This window comes from Scophthalmus maximus, chromosome 7 (assembly GCF_022379125.1).
Source record: "Scophthalmus maximus strain ysfricsl-2021 chromosome 7, ASM2237912v1, whole genome shotgun sequence".
Classification (NCBI taxonomy): Eukaryota; Metazoa; Chordata; class Actinopteri; order Pleuronectiformes; family Scophthalmidae; genus Scophthalmus; species Scophthalmus maximus.
Genome location: NC_061521.1, coordinates 8,675,001 through 8,696,282, shown reverse-complemented (window position 1 = coordinate 8,696,282; position 21,282 = coordinate 8,675,001). Strand labels below are relative to the sequence as shown.

The window sequence follows — 21,282 nt, the reverse complement described above, 5'->3', positions numbered from 1 at the left end:
GCGGCAAGCAGCGGGACACCCCCCGGCTCCGGCGACCAGAACCCAGCGGCCGCGGGCCAACATCTGTGCTCGACATCTGTGCTCAACATCTGCACAGAGCAGGTCAGGGATCGTGGAGCACTTGGTCCGTGTGTACCCCTGCTGCCCATCACATTTAGGAGGGTACCGTTCGTCATCAACGATCATTTCAATGTTTTGATGAAATTGCCGAGTCTTTTTTTTTTTTTTTTTTTAACATTTTTGATCATTCGTTAGGCCGAGCTGTCTTTCAAAATACTTTTTAATTCAATGTGCTTTATTAAAAGACCAGAGGAAAATCTCTGCATTCGAGCAGTGTGGACTTTTTCTTTAACCTGAAGGGAGAGGATTTTTTCCCCCCTGTTTGTTGACCAAGCAATTAAACCAACTTACCTCTGTATTTACATAATTTACTTTTACCTAAGTAACTTTTACTCCAACAATGTCTGTTGTGTTGTATTTTCCCCGGGGCCACAGGGTGAAGTCTGAGACCTCTGAGGGAATGTTGCTCTTCATCCATTCAGCTCCACATACAATACAAATAATGGTGTCATCTAAAAAAAAATAAAATAGGAGGATGTTTTCTTTTCTCAGTTTAACACCGGAATTTCCCAGTTTGCGATCAATAAAGGCAATCTATTCATCTATCTATCTAACTTTAGTCTTAACTTTATGTGTAAATAATAACCTCTTCATTCCAGCTACAGCAGAAATAATGCGTGTTTCAAGAGACATTATGTCGGAGACATTCTAGATTTCTTGAGATATAATCTTAACCCTCATGACTGTGACAATAGGCTTTGTTATAGCTTCTTTTATTAATCAACACACTGAAAGCGCTTGCGTGACCTCCATAACCTGTAATACTTTAAATTGAAAAAATCGTCTGGAACAATAATTCCTATGTAGCTATTTACGGTTTATCTCAGGTGCTCATATTAAAGCTTTCGCACCCAAAGGCCTCATTTGAGAAATCGTCTATTTAAACTGAGCTTGATGAGATTCAATTTAGATCATCGTTTGGTTTCCTTAGGCCATAAGACAATGAAAAGCTGATGAATGTTCAGCGCTTCAATTAAAAGTTTTAAAAAAGAGAGACAATTTCACCAAGAACCCCGAGAGCCTCAGGACTCTGAGTCTTTGTGGAGCCGCTGCGGCTCTTTTCGACGCCCGAACACCTCACTTTCCCACCTTCTTGAGCATTCACACAGCGCCAAATTCTGCGAGGGAACCTTTTCACCCTGTGGGTTTTTGGGCGTCGACCTCTTTTGCAGTTCTACTAACACATTTTGAGCACAATCCTCACATTGTAGAAACTCGTAAAAGAAGTGGCAAAGCGGATGATCATAGGTCTCGGATCTCAAATTGTCCTACGCTCACGCTGTGAACCGCATCATCGGTCGGAGGATTTAGAGCCGGAGATGCAGTGAAACATAAATGCAGGCATGTGGGGCGGGAAAACACAACGACAACCTCTGATGTATTAGAAATTGGCCACAATGATCCTTTAAGGGTGTTCCACGGGGACAAATGGGAGACGCCGAGTAATAAAGACAACAATGAATAAAAGCATTTGCAAGAAGAACCCAAGGACCACAACATTGACTCAGTCGCACTTTGAATTGGACTGAGGAAGGTGTAATCGGTCGCAGTGAAGTCTTGCATCTCGGTGAGCTTCACTGCTGCAGTACACCGAGAGCACCAATTTGCCCCCGAGGACGTCACACCACACCCCCCCAAATAAGCATTGTTGACATAGAAATGCCCACATGCTGCAGAACTCGGCTCCGAGCGTAGATTATGGTCGCATGGGTTTCAGATCACAGTTGACACTTTCCGGGGCTGCTGCTTACGCCGCTCACTCGGTTGTTGATGGCAATCATTGTGATGAGTAGATTCAGTGTAGGTTTAAATCTATTGTTCATGGATACTGGACTTCCAAGGCCCCCATTAAAAATGTTTAAGTGTTTAGGAAATCTGATGACACATCGACCAGTACTGTTGTGTTAATATGAATACAGGTTACAGATGGCTGGCTCTATTGAACTGAACTCAGTTGGGTTTTGTTTGACTGCTGAGGCCATAACATGAGATCCACCATTTCCAGACAGATTAGTGATCCTGCCTGATGTGTATGGAAGCAAAGTTTGTTGTGTTTCAACGCTCATTTATTTGATTGACTGGTTGTATGCTCTATCTCGAGTGAAATGACAAACTTTAAAAAACTGTGTGCACGCTTTGAGTACATCATCACTTCACATTATCACACAACCAGCAGGCACAGACAGTGAAACATTACATTTCCTGTAAGACTGCAGGGCAGCTCTACAAAATATGCTAAGTGGCTATGCCAAAAAAATCAACAAGCACAACCTAAAATGTCCACATTGACATGGTTTTTATTTAATACAGTATAGCTCGATTCAATAGTAATACAAATGATAAAGTAATAGGTTATAACAGAACAAATATAAAATTAATGTAGATAACTGTATAATCCTGGGTAATTGTATGAAAACCGCTGTTGAATACAATAGAAAAATAAAACAGGGCACATTTTGCCTCCATCGCTGAAAGGAAAAAAAAAATATTCTAAAATCAGAGTGCATAAGGATGGCAGACTTGAAAAAATGCTTCACTACAAGCAAATTCAATATGAATTCTGTAGCAAAGAAACAATTTTTTTTTCACCCGGCAACAACATAATGCAACATATGACGCGCGCGCGCACACACACACACACACACAAGCACGCACACATACACACACACAGACGCACTCGGCACTTGTACTCTATAATAGTGGCAAGACACAGGGACCAGATGAAAGCACGGATTACAGCCACAGCCTGTCGAGGTTACAGTGACGACAAACGTTGAAGACATACATCAGACAACATTTAGGACTCTCAAGTTCCCAAGAAGGACTTTATATGGTGTAGGCACAGATTTGTGCTTTTTTTGTTTTTGTTTTGATTCAGCTATTCTATCATTCATTTCTGGTTTCCCTGTAAAAGCCTCTTGATTTGTCTCAGTAAAGCTCATATGTCCACGGAATGGTTCATATTGAAGCGCTACTAAATTGAACAAATAATGATCAAGTTATCCCAGCATCACCTGTAGACCTACAGAATTACCATAGAGTTGTGTCATACCATCCTCTCCCTGTAAGGACTTATCTCGGAGCACATTGGGAATCATTATTTTGAAAGTGCTAAGACATGATTTGTTTGTAAAAAAAAAAGAAAAGAAGAAAAAAGAAGAAGAAGTATTGCACTACTCATGAGGTCTTGACTGATGTCTTACACAGATGTACGCTTCAGTGGCTTAGTCACTGCAGCATGGACTGCTCCGAACCAGTGTGTACGTGTGTGCACGTGTGGGTGCGGCGAAGCAATACATTCCCACACAATCACTACATCATGGTGGCACTGCTAGTGAGAAAAGGCGAAGCACGGACGCTGGTCACTGTCTGTACTGCGAGTCAGGAGATCTCGACACTTTAGGCCGAGACGGAGGCCTTCAGTGGATACGTAACAAAGGGGGGAGGGAGAAAAAGAAAAACTACAGAGGGATTCACACGGACAGTAGTTCAGTGAGTGATCGCGGGCGGGATGAGTTAACGGCCATTCACTGGGAAAAGAGGAGGGCAGCATACAACCTCGAAGAGACAACTTCTCAGCAAAAGAACTTTTGATTAAACGGTGTTTTCGCCAACAAGTCGAGCACTTTTCACCTCCTTTCGCGTTCGGCGCGTCGCCCCTGAGGCGACGCAGAACTAGCGCGTACCATCCACGCAACCATGTGCTAAAAAAAAAAAAACGCATCCAAAATCGGACACAGGAGGCGCAAAAAAATACCCTATTGTTGTTGCTGGACAGTGGCGAGTCAGCGCTCTGTTTGGAATCAAAACGCCGTGCTTGTGCAGAGGATCATTTCACCGCAAAATTAACATTGGGTCAATAACTTGCATTCCAATCACAATTACAATTTGAACATAAAGAGCAACGTGGGACCCAGAGTAGCTCCGCTTTAGCCGTTTTGAAAAATGATTTCTCACCTCGGTCTTAGTACTCATGGGGAATTCGTTTCGCCACAAAAAAACAACAACAAACGACTTTTCTCCAGCAGCTGTTAAGAGAAAAGTACCACGGCCACGTTCACTTCAGCCTTTGAGGCGGATTTGACTGAAATTTAAAGTCCAATTCATTGTTTTGCGGTCGTAAACAAACTTCAGAGGAGTTTGACCCGATCTGGGATAAGGGGGTAACGATTGGCGTTTTTATTTTGGGGGGTGTGCTAATCTGAAACTACCATTACATTATTAAAGTTGCAAATAAATACTCAAAAGGCCGATGCGCATGTCCCTGACCACAGACCACATAACTGCGTGACACTGGAGCAGTGTGTTCACCCTGCCGCACATTTTCCGATATATGTTCAGCAAAAACAAAACTAAACGTCACATTGTTGGCAGCCAGAATGTCATCACGTTGAAACATCATGATGTCAGCACTCGGGCCTTCTATTGTCGCCGTCCCGCCTTGGTCTGCCAATGAGGAATGGCCTAGTTTCGGACGACGGCCCCTTTCCCGGACTCACTAATTGGTCACACAACACGGCGCGGGGGTTGACAGACTGACCGCGGGAATCTCTCGCGGCTCACGGATTGGTCTGGGAGGTCGGGGCTGAAGCTCACTGGTTGGCGGGGAGCAGGCCCTGTCTCTGGGCGTGCTCCAGAATGGCATTGTAGCAGAAGTAGTACTGGTCCGGGGTCTGAATGCTGAAGGCTCTCTGTGTTCGCATGCGCCGCACCGCCTGGCACACATTGAGCGAGCCTACGTCCTGAAGCTGGGACAGACAGATGTCCAGGGCACAGAAGGTACCTGCCAACAACAGCATCAAAATGGAATTATTGATAATGGATTATGAACACTTTTAAAAGAAAAAATACACGTAGAGGCAAGTTGAGGTTTTTTGTTACAAATTTGGCCGAAGGTTTTAAGATCTCTTCCACTCGGTGTTCTCCGCCAATACACTTAACCACTGTATTAGGTACACTCTAATACAACAATCCTAACTTCATGAAGGTTATTATTTTCAGTTTACACTGAACCCGCTTTCAGAAAGGTGTTTATTCAACTCGATGATCATTTCGGAGGAGGGAGTTGACCTGCACCGCATTATACAGAAGTGTTCCCGTTGCAGCCTGAAATAACAGAACCAGCGGTCAGTGTGACACAACCTCCTTGAGAGCAGGAGTTATTTCATAACCTTTGTATCGCTGCAGACTACATTCGTTTCAGCTAGAGACACACAAAAAGACAAAAGAATTCTTTTGAAAACAGATTTCATCCTGGTTTTGCCAAGTGGCTGCTTGATTTATTTGCATGAGGTTCCCGGGACAACAGCTGCCTCAGTCAATCACAACAACACAGACCACATTCGGAGGTGGCCAGGGACGCATGTGGCCACATTTTTTTTGGGGAACGCAAATGCATCCTGGGCCACATGGAAGACGTCCTCTGACCAGCTACGATTTCATAATGAACCGAAGGCCTTTTTACACCTTGATTCACTCAGCACCTTCTGGCTCCGCTCTCGCCGCCTCTCTCTCACATTGATACACCGGACCCACGTTTGTCATCAGACTAAAAGCAATGACATAATTGACGCATGTGTTTGAGAAATCACGTACTTAGCTCTGTCAACTTGTGATCAGATCTCTCGGGACACACGTGAATAGCAGGTGTGGAACCAGGCATCGAGCTTTCGGGTCTCACCTGTTCTCCCAATCCCTGCACTGCAGTGGACCACCATCGGGGGTCCCAGCGGGTGGCCTGTCCACTGAAGTCCCAAGGCCTTCACCATTTTCCTCTGTTGTCTCTTCACGGCTGCAAGGAAGTCGATGAGCGTCACAGCTGAGGTGGGAACGCCGTAGTCAGGCCAGCTGAGGTACTGGAAATGACTGACTTGTCTCTGTTCACATGTCTGAATGGATACAAAAAATTTAAAAAATGTATTTTTACAGTTATATGCTTTAAACTTGGCTCAATTGAAACATTAAAAAGAACAATAAGACATCTTAGGGAATAGGCTTTCTTGCTTTCTCACAAGAGTAAGATGATGTCTCATGTTGGTTAATATGAATTTAGCTGGGGCCAACCAACACCGTTACATTTTACTTCTATACACATTTTATCTAATGTGTTAAATTTGTGCACAGACAGAAAATGGAAAATGACTATTTGTGCCTTTTGATGACTTGGCCCGGAGCAGTGACTGCACATGTCTAAATCTGCTGTCAGACTTTCAATGAAGTCTGGACATTAGTCCTGAAATTTTGCTGAGGGGCTGCAAGTGTCCACAAACGTTGCTCCGGACACTTGACGCAACTTTTCCTCCCAGCCCCCTAGTGAGATTCATGGAAAATATCCAGAGTGAGGCCATGTGGGAACACAGCAGGAAAATCTCTGGAAGAGTCCCGAGCGGGTGAGCGGCCGCGCCTCCTGCTTGCTCTACCCAGACGCCACAGAATGTTCCGGAGATTTCCCTGTTGGTGTGAATGCGTCGGACTCTGACAATGTCCTGCTGCATTCGTCTTAAGCGAAAGGCAAACTCTGGGAAATGTCCACACGCAATTTTCCAGACACTTCCATGTCTGAAAAACAGCTTCGGAAATAGTTTGGGGAGAAGAGGGATGTCTGTGCTACACTGCTCAGCCTTCTTCCATCTGTCCCAGATAAAGGGAGGGAAATTAATCTCACCATTGCAAATTATTGGCCAGAATTTCCACTGAAAAATATATTTTTTATTGCTACTATGCTGGTTTTTACCTCAGTGTTGTGCAGTTCAAGGGTCGTGTGGTTGTAGTGGGTGTGGTGGTCCACCCTCTGGTTCACCACGGCCATGTGGCCGTACACCTCTTGCCCCCCTTCCTCCAGTGGCCAGTACTGTCCACACTTCCTCCGACTGCCCTCGTCTGTCCTGCCGCACAGGGACGGGACGCGTGTGATGAAAAAAAAAAGAAGCTTCGCGGGTTCTCAGCTAATCTTTTATGACTCAACAATCAAGCGCGGGGGAACCGTCGGCGGGCTTCAAAGATCAACTCATATTACCTGGTTGTCATGACGATGACGAACACGTTCTGTTCCCACACCACTCTCCAGAAATCGCCGTAGGTCTTTTCCAGTGGTCCTGCACAGCAACGGGAGATTTCAAGCGAATTGAAAAGGCTTAATAAAACAATTCACTCAGTGACTGAGTGTAAAGGGGATTGTCCCTCTGACGGCGTGGAACAGCAGCCTAATGTGTATCATGAAGTAAAAATATGTGACACTTGACATACCCTGAGTACCAATGTATGCATTCTTCTGTTTGTAGCCGTCCATGTAGCTTGCATTGATGTAGTCCGATCTCTGTAAGAACAACATTAAAATGAACCCAGGGATGGAGGGAATCCTTCCAAAAAAAGAAAGAAAAAAGAAGTAACTATGATCTAAACGAGATTGTATGGCTCAGTTGTCATACATGGGGCTGCAGGAGAGTTCAATTCTTTTTTTTTCAGAGTAAATGCAACGCAATCAATGTACTGTACGACAAAGAGCTGGTGTTAGTCCAGTGTGGCAGCATGTCGGCAGCCAAGTGAACATAAATGCAACTGGTCCGTTTCTTTGGGACACTGGTAATGCGCAGACTTTAGAAGAGCACCAACCTCGTTCCTTCTGGGTTTCAAACGCACTCTTGTCTGATCGAGGCACAGCACGTCTCCGTAGCGATTCCTCTCCTGATTGTAGGCTGCTCTGTGGACCATCAACGCACAAAAAAATGATTTACTAGACGGAAAAAACGGTGACGACCCTTCAAATTGAAAACCCTGATTCCCTAAGTACACAGCTATTTTTGTTTAGATAACTACACTGAAAATACTGTAGGCTACTTTGAAGATTTGAATACATTTTGAAGTAATAGAGACAGTGATGGGTGCAGTTCATGAGACACATTAGTAATGTAAACAACCTCCCTCGTGGAAAGTGAAAAAAGTAATGTGGGAATTTATGGGGTCACGATCTAACCGTTTGCTTGCATGAAAAGTCACGTGCCCATTTTATTTCATTTTTATGAGTAATCCCACCTCTGGAATGAAAATGCAGAGCTCCAAATGTGAACCCCCAGCCTGCGTGTGCCACTCTGAACTCACTGTGCACAGTGGAAGGTCCCGGCCGGCGGTTCTTTGCGCAGCTCCTCGTACTCCAGATGGATGCCCGTGCGCTGCAGCCTGCCGAGGTGCGTCAGCAGCTCCTGCGGCCGCATGGACTCCGGTCCGGGGGTGTGGATGGACGTGTCCTCCAGGGGGATGGCCACCAGCTCGTCCACGGGGTCCACTCGGCCGTTCTGGCCCGCCAGCAGCTGCTGGTTCCAGCTGTACGCGTCCAGAGGCAGCAGGCCCCCGAGGTGCTGCGGGAGGCAGTCCCTGGGGAGGTGTTGGCGCAGCTCGGCCATCTTCACCATCTGGACCTGGAAGTCAGATGAGACGGGGATTGACAGCAAAGATAGATTTATAAACTACAGATTTATTGGGAATAAGCTTGCATGGTTACAGGTAGTGGATCCATAGAATCCTGTTTTTTAAACAGCACTCTAAACAGATGAAAGTGTGAACTGTTTATTTGTTATTCGTGATTTCATAAATAATTCTGAAAGTGAATTTATGGTGGTCCATCAGGTGGCAAATTGAATTCTTCAGAGACAGTAATGTTATAGGTTTGATCGATTCCAGGGACTCCAGCCTCAACGCCCCGGGGATGTTTGAGGCAGCAGGGTTGATTAGTGCTCAATGATCAATGATCACTGTCAACAATCACTGCCACCAAACAGAATTTCTTTTTTTAAAGTGTCATTATAAACACGGAGCCGAAGAGCCGATGTGTGAGCTCAGCTGTGTGAGAAGATGAACAAAGAGCTCGTCCGTTTACCCTCTCCCTGAGTTTCTCCTTGAGGAGCAGGCTGAGCAGATTGTAGGGCACTCGGAACCAAACAGGGGCCCCGACGATCAACACCTTCTTCAGCCTGGCAGGGAACGCCCCCTGGTGGAGAGACAACAGCATAACATGTTTTTTAAACAACTACAATTTATATCAGAGATTCAACAGGATTTATTTGTATTCTTATTTTTTTTTAAAGACCTTCATTTGCCAGTTCTGTGTGTCTGAGATAAAATAGAAAAGCTATTCCATTATCAAAACAGTGTTTGGACAATAAGTCACAGAGCCGCCCCCTCCTTCTCAGTTAATCATTTGTTGAGGACAGGCATATCTTGGCGACAATCCAAACATACATAATTATGTCACATTACGTCTCCACTTTATATTGTGGTACTCTGTCTGCACATAAAATAAATCCCCCTTGAGGACGTATCAACTGCCCCAGTCAATTTTTAGATCAATATGTGGCCACAGAACACATGCCACTGCCGCTGCTGCGGCCACTCGAGTGTCTGTGGTCGACCTCAGATGACATACCACCTGATCCTTAAAGCATAAACCGCTGAGCTGCAGGTAAATGCCAAAATAAGCACCACTCGGATTATTAAACAGCCATACTGTGCATGGATTCAACAATTCTTCCGCTCGTCACTTCATTCGGTGAGACATTTGTTCTTCCCTATGGATTACAATTACATTTCTCTAAGATAAAAAAACACAAACAACCCGCTGCTTCCCAGGATCAAGGACATAACTCAGGGTGGTGCTTTTCCATTGTTATTTATTGACTGTACTTGTGCACAAACACTTCACATGTACACATTTTTCTAACCTTGAGCAAGTTGAGGATCTTCTTGCTCAGGTCCAGCTCAAAGTTTGTGTAGTTGGAGCCTGCCATGTCGTAGATGAACACCAGGCCATTCCTCTGCGTCTCAAAGCTGCGGAAAGAACCAGAAACTCAGGTGTTTATGTTTATGTTTATGATATGTATATCACACAGGTCAGTGGTCGCAGGTAACAACTGACTCCTGCGGGTGCAAGTGCAAACTGACGGCTTCAAATACATAATAATTGACATGGAGGACAATGCAATCTGTCTTTTAATAGTTCAACTTATTATTCCATGTTTGTGATTCCTCTAAGGGAAACCAACCTACTTGCGAATCAACTGCTGGGGCGGTTTGAAAAAATTTCTAGTTTAAATGTTAAGAAAACAGGAAGAGATATTTGTTGATTTCTTCTTTTTTTTTTAAGGAAGTCCAAAACTGTTGAGCCACCAGTTCACATCAACGATGACGTCCCCTGTTGACACTGTGAATAACATCAGATTTCTGGGGAATTCAAATGGCACAGCATCCTCTCTGGGTTTGGCAACCTGACCGAACCAGGACGTCGACAGTAAGACGTGTCCTGCTGCGGAGGGACGGCCCTTCGCACTACGGCTGACACCAACCGCCAGGCACATGGTCGGTTCACATTACTTCCCTCAGGAAAATTAGCGTTGCCTCACAGACAGTGTTCGTCCTCAGATGGGGAAGTCTACTGACCGCTGGACATAACTCAGTGATTTGTACTTTGTGGGATTATTTTAACGTTTCTTTTTGTTACGTGTGTTTTTTTTATGTACTTTTTCCTAACTGATTTACATATAGTTCTACGAGCGGATGAATTTCATTGCATTTGAATGTAAAGAGTGCAGCTTTTCAACGTGTTTTCAAGGCTGTGCCAGAGTTCAGTGCAGGACCTGTGTCACAAACCACTGTACGTGTCCAGTAAATGAATGTGTAGCATGAACACTATATACAGATGAACAATGTACAGAATGAAAAGTTAAGTAATGAGGGATATAGAGAGGATTTCCCGTGGTATTTACAATTGGGGAAAAAAAATATTGATAGTGCGCTCAGACTAAACAGTATGAACAATAGAATGAGTCATGGGGGTGATATTGCGCACAAGTTATTATGTAGCGTACAATGCAGTGAGACAAAAACATTATGTACAGGTTAAATATAGATCAAAGATGGGATTGTATTCAGACTGTCGACCTGTGAAACCTCCGTCCTCACCTTTCCACCGCGCGGTCCAGGAGGTAGAAGAGGGCCTGCAGCACCACGTGGTTGCCCGTCTTGTTGGGGTGGTGCAGTTTGGCCGTGTACAAGGCGATGGAGGCGCCCGACGGGTCGCGCACACTCTGCGGACACACAACGCCAACAGGGTTACATCAGCCGCCGGGCCTCGTGGGGCGAGTTAATCACCGCGTCGCTGCCAGGATCTGAAAATGTCTCGCGCTGATCTGTGCAATGTGTATTGTCATTTTGTTTGGAAGGTTTCATGTTCATGTTTTTTTTTTCTTTTGAGAAAATGACGTCTGTAATAAGTTTTACAAGCGGACTGACGGAGAGTTTCGTGGAAATCATGTGGCGCTTGAGGGAGATTACTGGGGCTGTTGTTGGGTTGTTCTTTTTTTTTTTTTTTTTTTTTTGGCACAACAAGACTCGGCAGAACTGAAGGATGAACGATGACCACAGGGGGGCTCCTGAGTTCACATGCTGGTTACTGGCACACTGCCAATGGGGGCTGTCAACAATTCAGCAGGAGGAACAATTCTTGTCAGCGCCGATGCTGCATGTCTTCCCTCTTCCTGAGAGGGACACGGCATATTTGACACGTCAAGCCTGATCAGCCTCAAGGCTGCTGGTGGCACACAAGAGGCTCTCTCTCTGCTCGAATGACGCCGACCGACCAAAGATACTGCGGAGCCGTCCCTTTGTGAGCAAATGGGCCTGCGTTCTCGGGCATCAGGGGGATAAAAATACCTCAGACAGGATATGAAGCCCGCTGCTGAGGCTGGGGAGCTCAGACGTCAGACAAGAGGATGTACAGCATCAATGCCCCTGTGGCATGTCGATAAGGAAGGAAGAAGGGAAACACAGGAGGGTGTGTGTGTGTGTGTGTGATGGAGGAGGGGGGGGGTGGGGGCATCTGTTATGGTTGTGATCTGGCTGACAAAAGGCTAAATTTATCTACCACAGGAGCATCACTTGGCTGGAGGACCGGAAGGAGCTCCTGATAGAGAGCTCGCTTCTCTGGCGTCAACCATAAAGCTCCTTGTTAACGGACAAGTGGGCTCCATGAAGCAGCAAGTCGGGACCCACTGAAGTTAAAAGTTATTGAGTGACCCGATCCTCGAGCCAAACTCCAAAAGAACCCTAAACATCCGAACGGTAACTCCTGCCAAGGGGAGATGTACTCGACAGGAGCGAAGCATGTTTTAGGCCTTTTTCAGAAAAAGACAGGTGAGCAGTATCATGACAAAAATCATGACTTGCAACAGGTGAACATGGAACTGTCCGCAGGCGCAGGGGAGGAAAAGCTGATGTTATTTCTATTTATTTTTTTTCCGCTGTCAACAAACCAGTGAAAAGACCAAAACCAACATTTTTCAACAGCCTGTGTGTGGTTCTCAGACCCGTAAAAAAGGTCACAAATATAATTCAATTTTTAAAAAAAGGCTCAGCAATATCCCTATAACAGCATGAAACATTTTTTATTTGTACTCAAATTAGATTAAAAAAATGGCATTCACTGTGGATTATTTCAAAACAGCTTTGGATGCTCAGACAATCCTCTGCTGGTTTTGGTCTTTTAATGTTTAGGACGTCACTTCAGCCTCATACTTGTTCTTCTATACGACAAAAACACGGCACATTTATGCTAATTGATGCCAAGTGGACGGGAGACGTGAAGGGCGGACTCACCAGCACGGTAAACTTTCCACTGAGCAGCTCTGAGCGCAGAGGCTCCTCCTGAGGCTGGAGTCTGACGATTCCCTCTTTCAGACGCGTTTCCTGGAGAGAAGCAGATCACAGCATGAGAAGCGGGGCTCCGGTGTTACTATAACCGGCCGTCACTTTGAGGTGAATTCTTCTCCGTGAACAATAGAGAATTGCATGCCTGACTTTCCTGCCAAGAGGATCCTTCTCTGCATGGGTTTCCACCCCCCCCCCCCCATGTGTGGGAGTTTCTTGAACTTTCTCTGAGACCAAGCTTGGGAGGTGTCATTTTTCCGTTTACAGTTTTATTTACGTTGTTTTGTTTTTTTGTTTGGCCTTTTTAAATAATACGGAACTATTTGGATGGAAGTTCCCACTGATGGAGCAGGGATCAGCCTCACCTATGTGGAAGACCGGGCATGAAACCCAAAACGGTTTCCCCTCAATATGTATTTACTCTGATTTGAATGTAGCATCTGGTTGTACTGACAATCTGTTGATTAGTTTTACATTTACTGCGGTTCTTTTATAATCTCCGCCGCGGAAGGTTAAGTTTTCACCCCTGTCCGTTTGGCTTGTTTTCTTTCTGTCAGCCCGGATTACGCAAAAACTGCAGGACGGATTTCCAAGAAACTTGGTGGAAGGCTGGGACACGGGCCAAGACGGAACCCATTACATTTTGGAGCGGATCCACGCATTCCTCCGCCGAGGCCCGACAACCCTTTAAATCAAATCAAGCCGCACCAAACTGCACACACTTATAGACAGCTGTCCCCCAGATATATGCCTTGATTTTTTTCTTAATATATATTCCCCAGTGAAAATGTAAAAAAAAAATAAAAATGCCCCAAATCACAATGTTAAAGAAAGCGTTAAAAGATGTTTCTACTGGAGCCGCCCATTTGTCCAGATCTGGGCCAAAATGTAATGGGTTCAATTTTTGGCCCATGTCCCATCCGTCCACCAAGTTTCGTGGAAATCCATTCAAAAGTTTTTGTGTAATCCTGCTGAAAAACAAAAAAACACACATACAAGCCAACCAACCATCCAACCAACAAACTGACGGGGGCGAAGACATAATAACACTGCATGGATCTTGATGATTAAGAAATCTGGCATATTTAGGCGTCTGATATCGATGAGTGTGTCATTTGGTGCGGCCCGATTCAAGGGGACCTGTTGGGCCTTGGTGGTGATACAGTGTGTGCTCTACTGAGTGCATTTCTAGTTCCTTCTGATTTTTAAGATCGTCGAGTGTCTGAGAGTGAGAGACAATAATGACAGTACAAGTATAAGGTTTGAAAAACACAATAGATACATTATGCTGAAGAGCCGCCATCAGTAATGTCATATCCGGGATCTGCATAGGCCGAATGCCTCACGGTAAGACGTACCTCGCCAACTGACACCGAGTGGTCATGTGAGACCGGAACAAAGACAAAGCTTTGACAAATTCAACCAGGATCATGGGACCAGAAGGGAAGCCAGGATCCACTGTGAAATGATCAAAACTGCCAACTTCACGGTGTGCAGAGCAAAGCCGTTGAGGGGCGACCGCCCCGCAATGTCAAGGAGATCATGACAATGCATCGCAAGAATATAAAATCAAAATCATAACCTGAGGCTCGCAGGCCATAAAAAACGTAATAAATGATCTGAAAGATGATAAAACACTCCATAGAGCTGGGGGGGAACTGCAGAACTGAAACTCCTTTCGCATATATAAGGATTGCATATAGTCACTTTTAGTTGCATCTATGTGCAAACACAAAAATGTGAATCAATGGAAAAAAATCGATCAGACAACTTTTTTGGGGGATCATAAGTATGTGTGAAGATCTTTTGTCACTGTTCTCATTATCTAAGACGACATGGATTTCAGTTTTACAACTTTTGGAATAAACCAGTTCAGTTCTTAAAACTGTGTGGAGGTGGGGAGCGATAATGTTTAATAATATGAGATCTTATTGGAATACGTATACGGTAAATCATTAAGTGTGTATTTGGGATTGCTGGAAATTGTTTATCGAGGTGCGAAGATTAATAGATAGATTAGATTACAGAGGCATTTTTTTCAAAAACCGCCCTCTCTTTCAATTTGAATTTGAATTTTAAAAAAAGGAGAACATCAGAGATACCGCATATAGCTCGTCATGCACTTCTAATGCCTCCAAAGACCCAACAGGCTCACGTACGATCTATTTATGACTTTTCATATCTGTTTTTTTTTTTAGTAACTTGTTATGCCTTACAACCCCTATTGAAGGATTCACCGTACTAAAAACTTCACAAAGCCCCTCACACATACACATCGGGGGGCTTCAACGGAACGGGGGGACTTCACGCGTCGCCGAACTGAGCTTGAGAGAAGCTTGACGCAGCGCGGGCACCGAGCCAACCGAATCGCACTTCAACAAATACCCGGGCGCAGGTCAGAGCAAATCAGATCCTGTCAATGCGAACGCACGTCCTGCCCGACATCAAACGTCAAAATGAGCCAGGAGAGCGGAGGCAGATCGTCCGATTGGGCAGTTTGCTTCCTGTTTACTTTGCATGGACACCTGGCATGGCATGTCGGCATGCAAAACCGAGCCGGCATGCAAAATAAATGTTGTGTGTCACCGGGCCTGGTCAGGCACGTCCAACCTCGAGCGTCAACTCGAAACGTGTTGTACAATGTAACATGTCATCAGTTATTCTTTTTCTCCATCTGAAAAGTAATAAACTGCAGACACAATTGGTTTAAGACTTTGTAGTTGTGTCATCATTTTCCAAACAACAGGCTTAAGTAATATCATTTTTTTTTTCTTCTGTGCGGCTCATACAATAAGGAAGAAAAGGTTAGGAACACGAGGTAGATTGTTCCTATGTGGCTGTAGGTCGTTTCGATGATGTTGAAATAGCAAGTGTTTAGAATTATGAGGTATTTATGTTTCTAAATTTAGATTTTTCCAGTAAAATACAAACCAATCAGAGTAAGAGCTGGCGACGAGTCAGTTTACCTAAAAGCCTTTCTTCACTTTCAGGCCCGGTGGCAGCCGACAACTGTTGCTGACAGACGGCGTGAGCGTCGAGGAAGCAATAGATTTTCGGAAAAAAAACCTCTCAGCAGACGACAATGAGACGGGCTGTGTAACATTCACAACTTTAAAATGACAGGGAATCAAACCTCAGAGCGCGAGAGAACAAGCAGCATGTGTGCGTGGACCATTGAAAAGTGTTCGGTATAGAAAGTCGGCATCAAGCGCTTGGGTTTATGTTCTAATCCTTCAACCTCTCTGACCTAAGACTGCGTCCTGCATGATAAAAAATGGTCAAATATGAGTAGGTTTCCCGAATTAGATGATGAACTTAGCACTTTTGCATTTGCAGTGCATGTTTTTGTTTACAATACATGCTGACACTAATCATAACACTATTTATATTGGTAGGAAAATCCAAACAATCTCCTTATATCTCCTGAAATATGCGGAGACCAGTGATTCAGCACTTCATAGAAAAACTGGTTTTAAAAAGTGTGGGGCTTCGCAGTGTGGGTGCCAGAAACCGTAAAGTCACTCAGAAGACATTCAGCGCCGCAAATGTGCTTGGATCTGAAAGGATTGTGTCCGTCCGCCCGCCCTCACCCTGTAACTGTGGAAGAGCTCGATGGCTCGGAGGACGTCGAACTTGCGAGCCATGAGGAACTTGACGGCCAGTTCCCTGGACAGCGGCGACACTCCATGCTGACTGGTCCACTTGTTGATTTCCTCCAGAAACTGCCTGGTAGCCTGAAACAGACACACATGCGGTCGGTCAGTCTCACACACACACACACACACTCCCATAATGGAAGGGTCAAACAGGCAGGAAGTGAAACTGGGCTTTTAAACTTGATACATCCTCCAGGGGAAGTGTCACCTTCCGCCTCACAGAATCTTTGACGCGAGTCGATCGGCCCGGTGAGACCCGCTGCCCTGTAGTCTATACAGACCATGGTGCTGAATTAAATTGGTAGGGCAAAACCAAAAAAGGGAAGACTGAAGAGCGACACGTGTCGACGTGACTGCGGGTGAATTTCGTTCCAAACAAGAAGAGCTTCCAGTTGAGCTGTGGATGTTGACATTTTAATAAAGTGAGTGTGAAGAGCATGAAGAAGATGGAACCCTGCTGAACTGCTGCCAATGACTTGAGGAACTGCAATAAAGACAGGGCAACACTCTTGGCTTTCAAGAGTACTCGGCTGCAAAGCAAACAATGACACCGGTTCGACTTTGTTTTCCGAACCCAATTCAAGTTGTCTGATCCGTCGTTCGAACCGGGAAGAATTTGCGTAATCGGCCATCAAACGAGAAGGAAGACGCTTATTTGTTTCTTGCGGAATCTGAAAGGAACCACAGGGAGTGAAGCCCAGAAGAGCAAAAGAAAAAACCGGGCAGCGATGTTATGATGGGTGACTGGTGATACCGTTTAACTCCTGATGGCATTAGGACTTCTCGTAAAAGTTGCTGTTTTTTAAGCCCATAGCAACACAACTGTTTGTTCCGTGGCACTCAGTTCGATTCTTAGTGGGACTAAAATAGCTTTTCTCAACTTGCTTCAGATCAATGGTAATCAAGGGGTAACGTACGTTTTACATCTGCCACGCGGACACACAAAACGCACCGTGTGTGTGTGTGTGTGTGTGTGTGTGCTGATAAAAGGTCAGTGTTTTCACTTCACACACTATCGCTCATTTGGCGTCCGTCTCTGTAGAGGACAGTGGGTTCTTAGAGCTTCTTCGATGAAACAAGCTGCTGAGATCAGTTAGACTGAAACAACAACAAGAACAACAAAAAAAAAAACGGTAAAAGTCTTGGGCAAACAAAACCAAGAACTGAAAGATTTCACAAGGAACAAAGAGCTGACGGGAACCGCTGAGTGAGGGGCCAACAGGTGACACCGTTTACTTTGGAAGTAATGTGAACAGTTTGATAATAGAAAGAAATATTTGATAGAGGAATGGCACTAAAAAACAATGCTGAGACTGATTTAGATCCTCAAGCTCACATCACACACGGCACCTGTAATTTGGGAAAATGTGTTTACCACAGAGGCCGTCCAGCCCTCTTGTGCATTTACCCAGCGGTCTTTCAGGAGCTTCCTGTCAGCCCCTCTGGTCTTACCCCCCCCCCCCCCCCCCCCCCCCCCCCACACACACACACACACACACACACACACACACACACACACACACACACACACACACACACACACACACACACACACACACACACACACACACACACACACACACACACACACACGCGCACTGAAAGCTCACACTTTAAACACAGGGTTCCGCTTCTCTGGTCAGGCACAGCAGCGCCGGGGCACGCACAGGAGACAGGAAGTCAAGCTGTGGGAGTCCGCGGCTCTTTAGGAATACAAAACGATCACTGACGAGCGCCGGGCCCGAAGACAGGATGCCACTGTCTCTCCTCAGGAGAAGCCAGCGCTTTCACACAGAGAAGGGGGGGGGGGGGTCAGCTTCTGCTCTGTTCAGACACGTTAACATGCAGGGGATGAGGGATGATCGCACCTGACAGGGGCCGAGGGCGCTTCATATCCGATTCTCATGAGGGGTGGGGGGGGGGGGGGGCATCCAAGAACGGATCGCTGAGATTTTGAGCAGATTCCCCCAAATAAGATACTAACGGTTCGAACGTGAATTGATAAGGAAAGGTCCCGGACGTCAGGAGTGAACTGTTCGGTCCACTTTTTGAGCAAGCAAGTCCACACTGTGAGGAACAGTAAACGTTCAAAACAATAAAGGGAATTCAGCTACATCTCACAGCCTCTTTCAGAGGTCATCGGTTGTCTGTGAGCACCCGGGCGACACAGGTCATAGCGTCAGTCGGGACGGGCTCCGCGTAACGACCAGGGGCCCGGCGGGCGGCCTGAGAAAGATCAGTGGGGACATTCGCCATTTCTGTCGCCAGAGACTGTCTTTTGAAAAAGGGACAAAGGTCATGATCTCCGCACGAGCAACTCGAAACGCATGACTGGTGCCCGACGCTTGGGTCACATGACCACAGTTAAGCCGGCGTTCGTCCACTGAAGAGAACCACCGCTCACAGCGACAGCCTCAAAAGAAAAAGAAAAAAAAGGAACATTATAGGAACAACTATTCTTTTATTATCTATTTCGAATTTGCACGTTGTCTACTATTATTTTCCCCTGATATCTAGGGAGTAGAGTGGGAGTGCACGTGGTTGGTGCCAGTCCTCCGATGGGAGGATGATGGAAGAAAAGCAGGTTCTATCAACTTCCTAAATAAGGAAACTAGAAAAAGGCAAACTTCAAGCTGTGATTTGTCTCACTTGAAAACTATCAACAGAGAAAAAAATGCAAAAAACTAACTGTTGATAACAACAAGATTCGGCAAATGTGGAAGTACTTGATGCAATGGTGAAAGGGCATGTAGGAGATCAGATTGCACTTTTGTCGCTGGAGAGTAGATCTCGTTGAGCTTTGCTAAAACTCGATCCTGCGAATCCATGAAAGCAGGGATCACTGCGCGAGTTGTCAAAGAAATCTCCCCAAGTCCCATCCGATGTGGGCCGCCTGCTCTTTGTTGCTGCGCTGCACTGGGAAGCGTTAATCCTCCTGTGTCAGGCCAAAGACAACTTCCTGTCCGACCGCCGTCAGGTACACTCGGGTTTCCAAAGGATTTGCCGCGCGCTCTCTGACAGCTGCTCTTTCTCCCTTGGCCTTTTAAGGGGAGCCTGCCAAGTCCAGGCAGTGACCCTCTGTTCCTGCAGGAGCCGCGTCTTGTTTGGCTTTGCTGCACTCGGGGCCATATCCGCCAAACGTGGAATTCGGGGACGGACCAGTTTGTTTTTTCGCCATGGCGCGCCGGGCTGCGGTGGAAGACTCGCCGCGGAGGAGCCACTCACTCAGTTCCTGGAGGACGCACAAATATTGACTTGACTTGTTCCACTTGTGATACGACGGGAGATACAATCTCAAGACAATTTCTTTTTAATCAAAGTTCTTGATTATTCATTCGAACACTTAATTCTGGCTCAAACTGCCCCAGAGTGACACGTGAATAGGCCGAGGGCTCCGTGCCGGTGCAGAACTAGTCCGTATCCCATCACAAGTCTTTATTTCCTCCGTTTTACCGTTCTGACACACTGATGAGAGACATTTGAATCGAGTGGTATTTAAGGTCAGCTTCCAATACGCGGATGGCTTTACGCAATCCTGTCTGTTGTCAGGGTTGGTCCCTGATGGGTTGGGGTTGGTTTTTTTTTTTTGCTGCTGTCCACAATAAAAGTCGATGGTGGATTGATTGGGGTCACCGCTGTGCCTGGAGCGAGGGGTCGGATGTTGGCCAAACGGACCCAAAAGGGTGCGGGGACCCTGCCCCCCACACACACAGCTTTGACGAATCAGATCACTGTTCCTGCGCAGAGGAGGCGACCGTCTTCAAAGTCCATTCCACGTCCACTCACATCCTGTTCTTTAAACGAAGCACTTTACTGGGCGGTGAGCAGTTGATTTGAGAGTTCAAAACAGGAACGATTCACAGTTGTTTCAGCATCAACACAAAAGGACACATTGCGTTGTGGAACTGTTAACTGAAAGTAGTGCATGTACCGTGGACATGGGCTGAAATTATACTATCCATTATTGATTATTATAGAAGAAAGTCCATTAATATTGTCCCAAAGTGACGCCTTTAAATAACTGTTCTTGTTCAACCAAAACCCAGATAAGGAAGCGCTTCGACAAACTGTAGCTGTGTGGGTGTTCATAGTCATAAACATAACTTGAACGCTCCTAAGTTACATGTTCTCCACTTATTATTCTCTATGCACCCTCTTTTTCTGCTGCTCAATGTTTAGTATCCGTGACCATTTTATGAACTTTATGCCGCCTACAACCTTGACACGGTGCTCCATCCCACCATGTTCTATTTTGGCTCTTTTTCTGCCACAACAGTATTTTGTTCACTGGATCCATCCGACAAAAAAAAGATTTATCTGCTGGTGCTTTGTGCTGCGAACCACGACTACATGTGCTGTTGACTGCGAAGCTTCATTAATCATCATTAATGCACCATTGTACAATGTTGTGTCCATAAAATGTCTGAAAAATGTCTACCACAACTCGCAGGTGCCGAATAGTAAAATAAATTCTAATGTAACCCGCAATGGAACTCTATTAAATTGTATTTATATAGTGCCAAATCACAACATATATTATGTCAAGGCACATTACATAGTAAGGTCGAGAGCTTACAATACTATAAAGAAACGCAACAGCTCCCACAGTGAACAAGCACTCAGCGACAGTGGAGAGGGAGAAAGAAATTCCAGGAAGAAACCTCCAGCAGGACCGGAGTCGGCTGTGGGCGGAACATCTGCCTCGACGGGTCGGGGTGAGAGGACAGACATGGGGGATGGAAGGAGAGGACGGTGGGAAGAGAGAAGAGAGACCAGCAACAAAAAGAGAAATCCTTCTTGTGTGAGATGTTTG

The 21,282-nt window shown here is 45.6% G+C and overlaps 1 protein-coding gene across 2 annotated transcripts in view; it reads right to left on the bottom strand.

Moving 5' to 3' along the window:
- Positions 1–2,394: 2,394 nt before the first annotated feature.
- Positions 2,395–21,282, bottom strand: part of ptpn9a (protein tyrosine phosphatase non-receptor type 9a) — a 23,431-nt gene continuing 4,543 nt past the window's right edge. For both annotated transcript variants that reach the window (XM_035642527.2, XM_035642528.2), the window contains 12 exons: positions 16,404–16,547; positions 12,763–12,852; positions 11,071–11,195; positions 9,834–9,939; positions 8,993–9,103; positions 8,218–8,534; positions 7,732–7,819; positions 7,366–7,435; positions 7,136–7,214; positions 6,854–7,004; positions 5,801–6,008; positions 2,395–4,903 (listed from right to left, as the gene is read on the bottom strand). In XM_035642527.2, the coding sequence (XP_035498420.1) occupies positions 4,713–4,903; positions 5,801–6,008; positions 6,854–7,004; positions 7,136–7,214; positions 7,366–7,435; positions 7,732–7,819; positions 8,218–8,534; positions 8,993–9,103; positions 9,834–9,939; positions 11,071–11,195; positions 12,763–12,852; positions 16,404–16,547 (1,680 nt within the window). In that variant the 3' untranslated portion in view covers positions 2,395–4,712. The remainder of the gene's footprint in view (positions 4,904–5,800; positions 6,009–6,853; positions 7,005–7,135; positions 7,215–7,365; positions 7,436–7,731; positions 7,820–8,217; positions 8,535–8,992; positions 9,104–9,833; positions 9,940–11,070; positions 11,196–12,762; positions 12,853–16,403; positions 16,548–21,282) is intronic.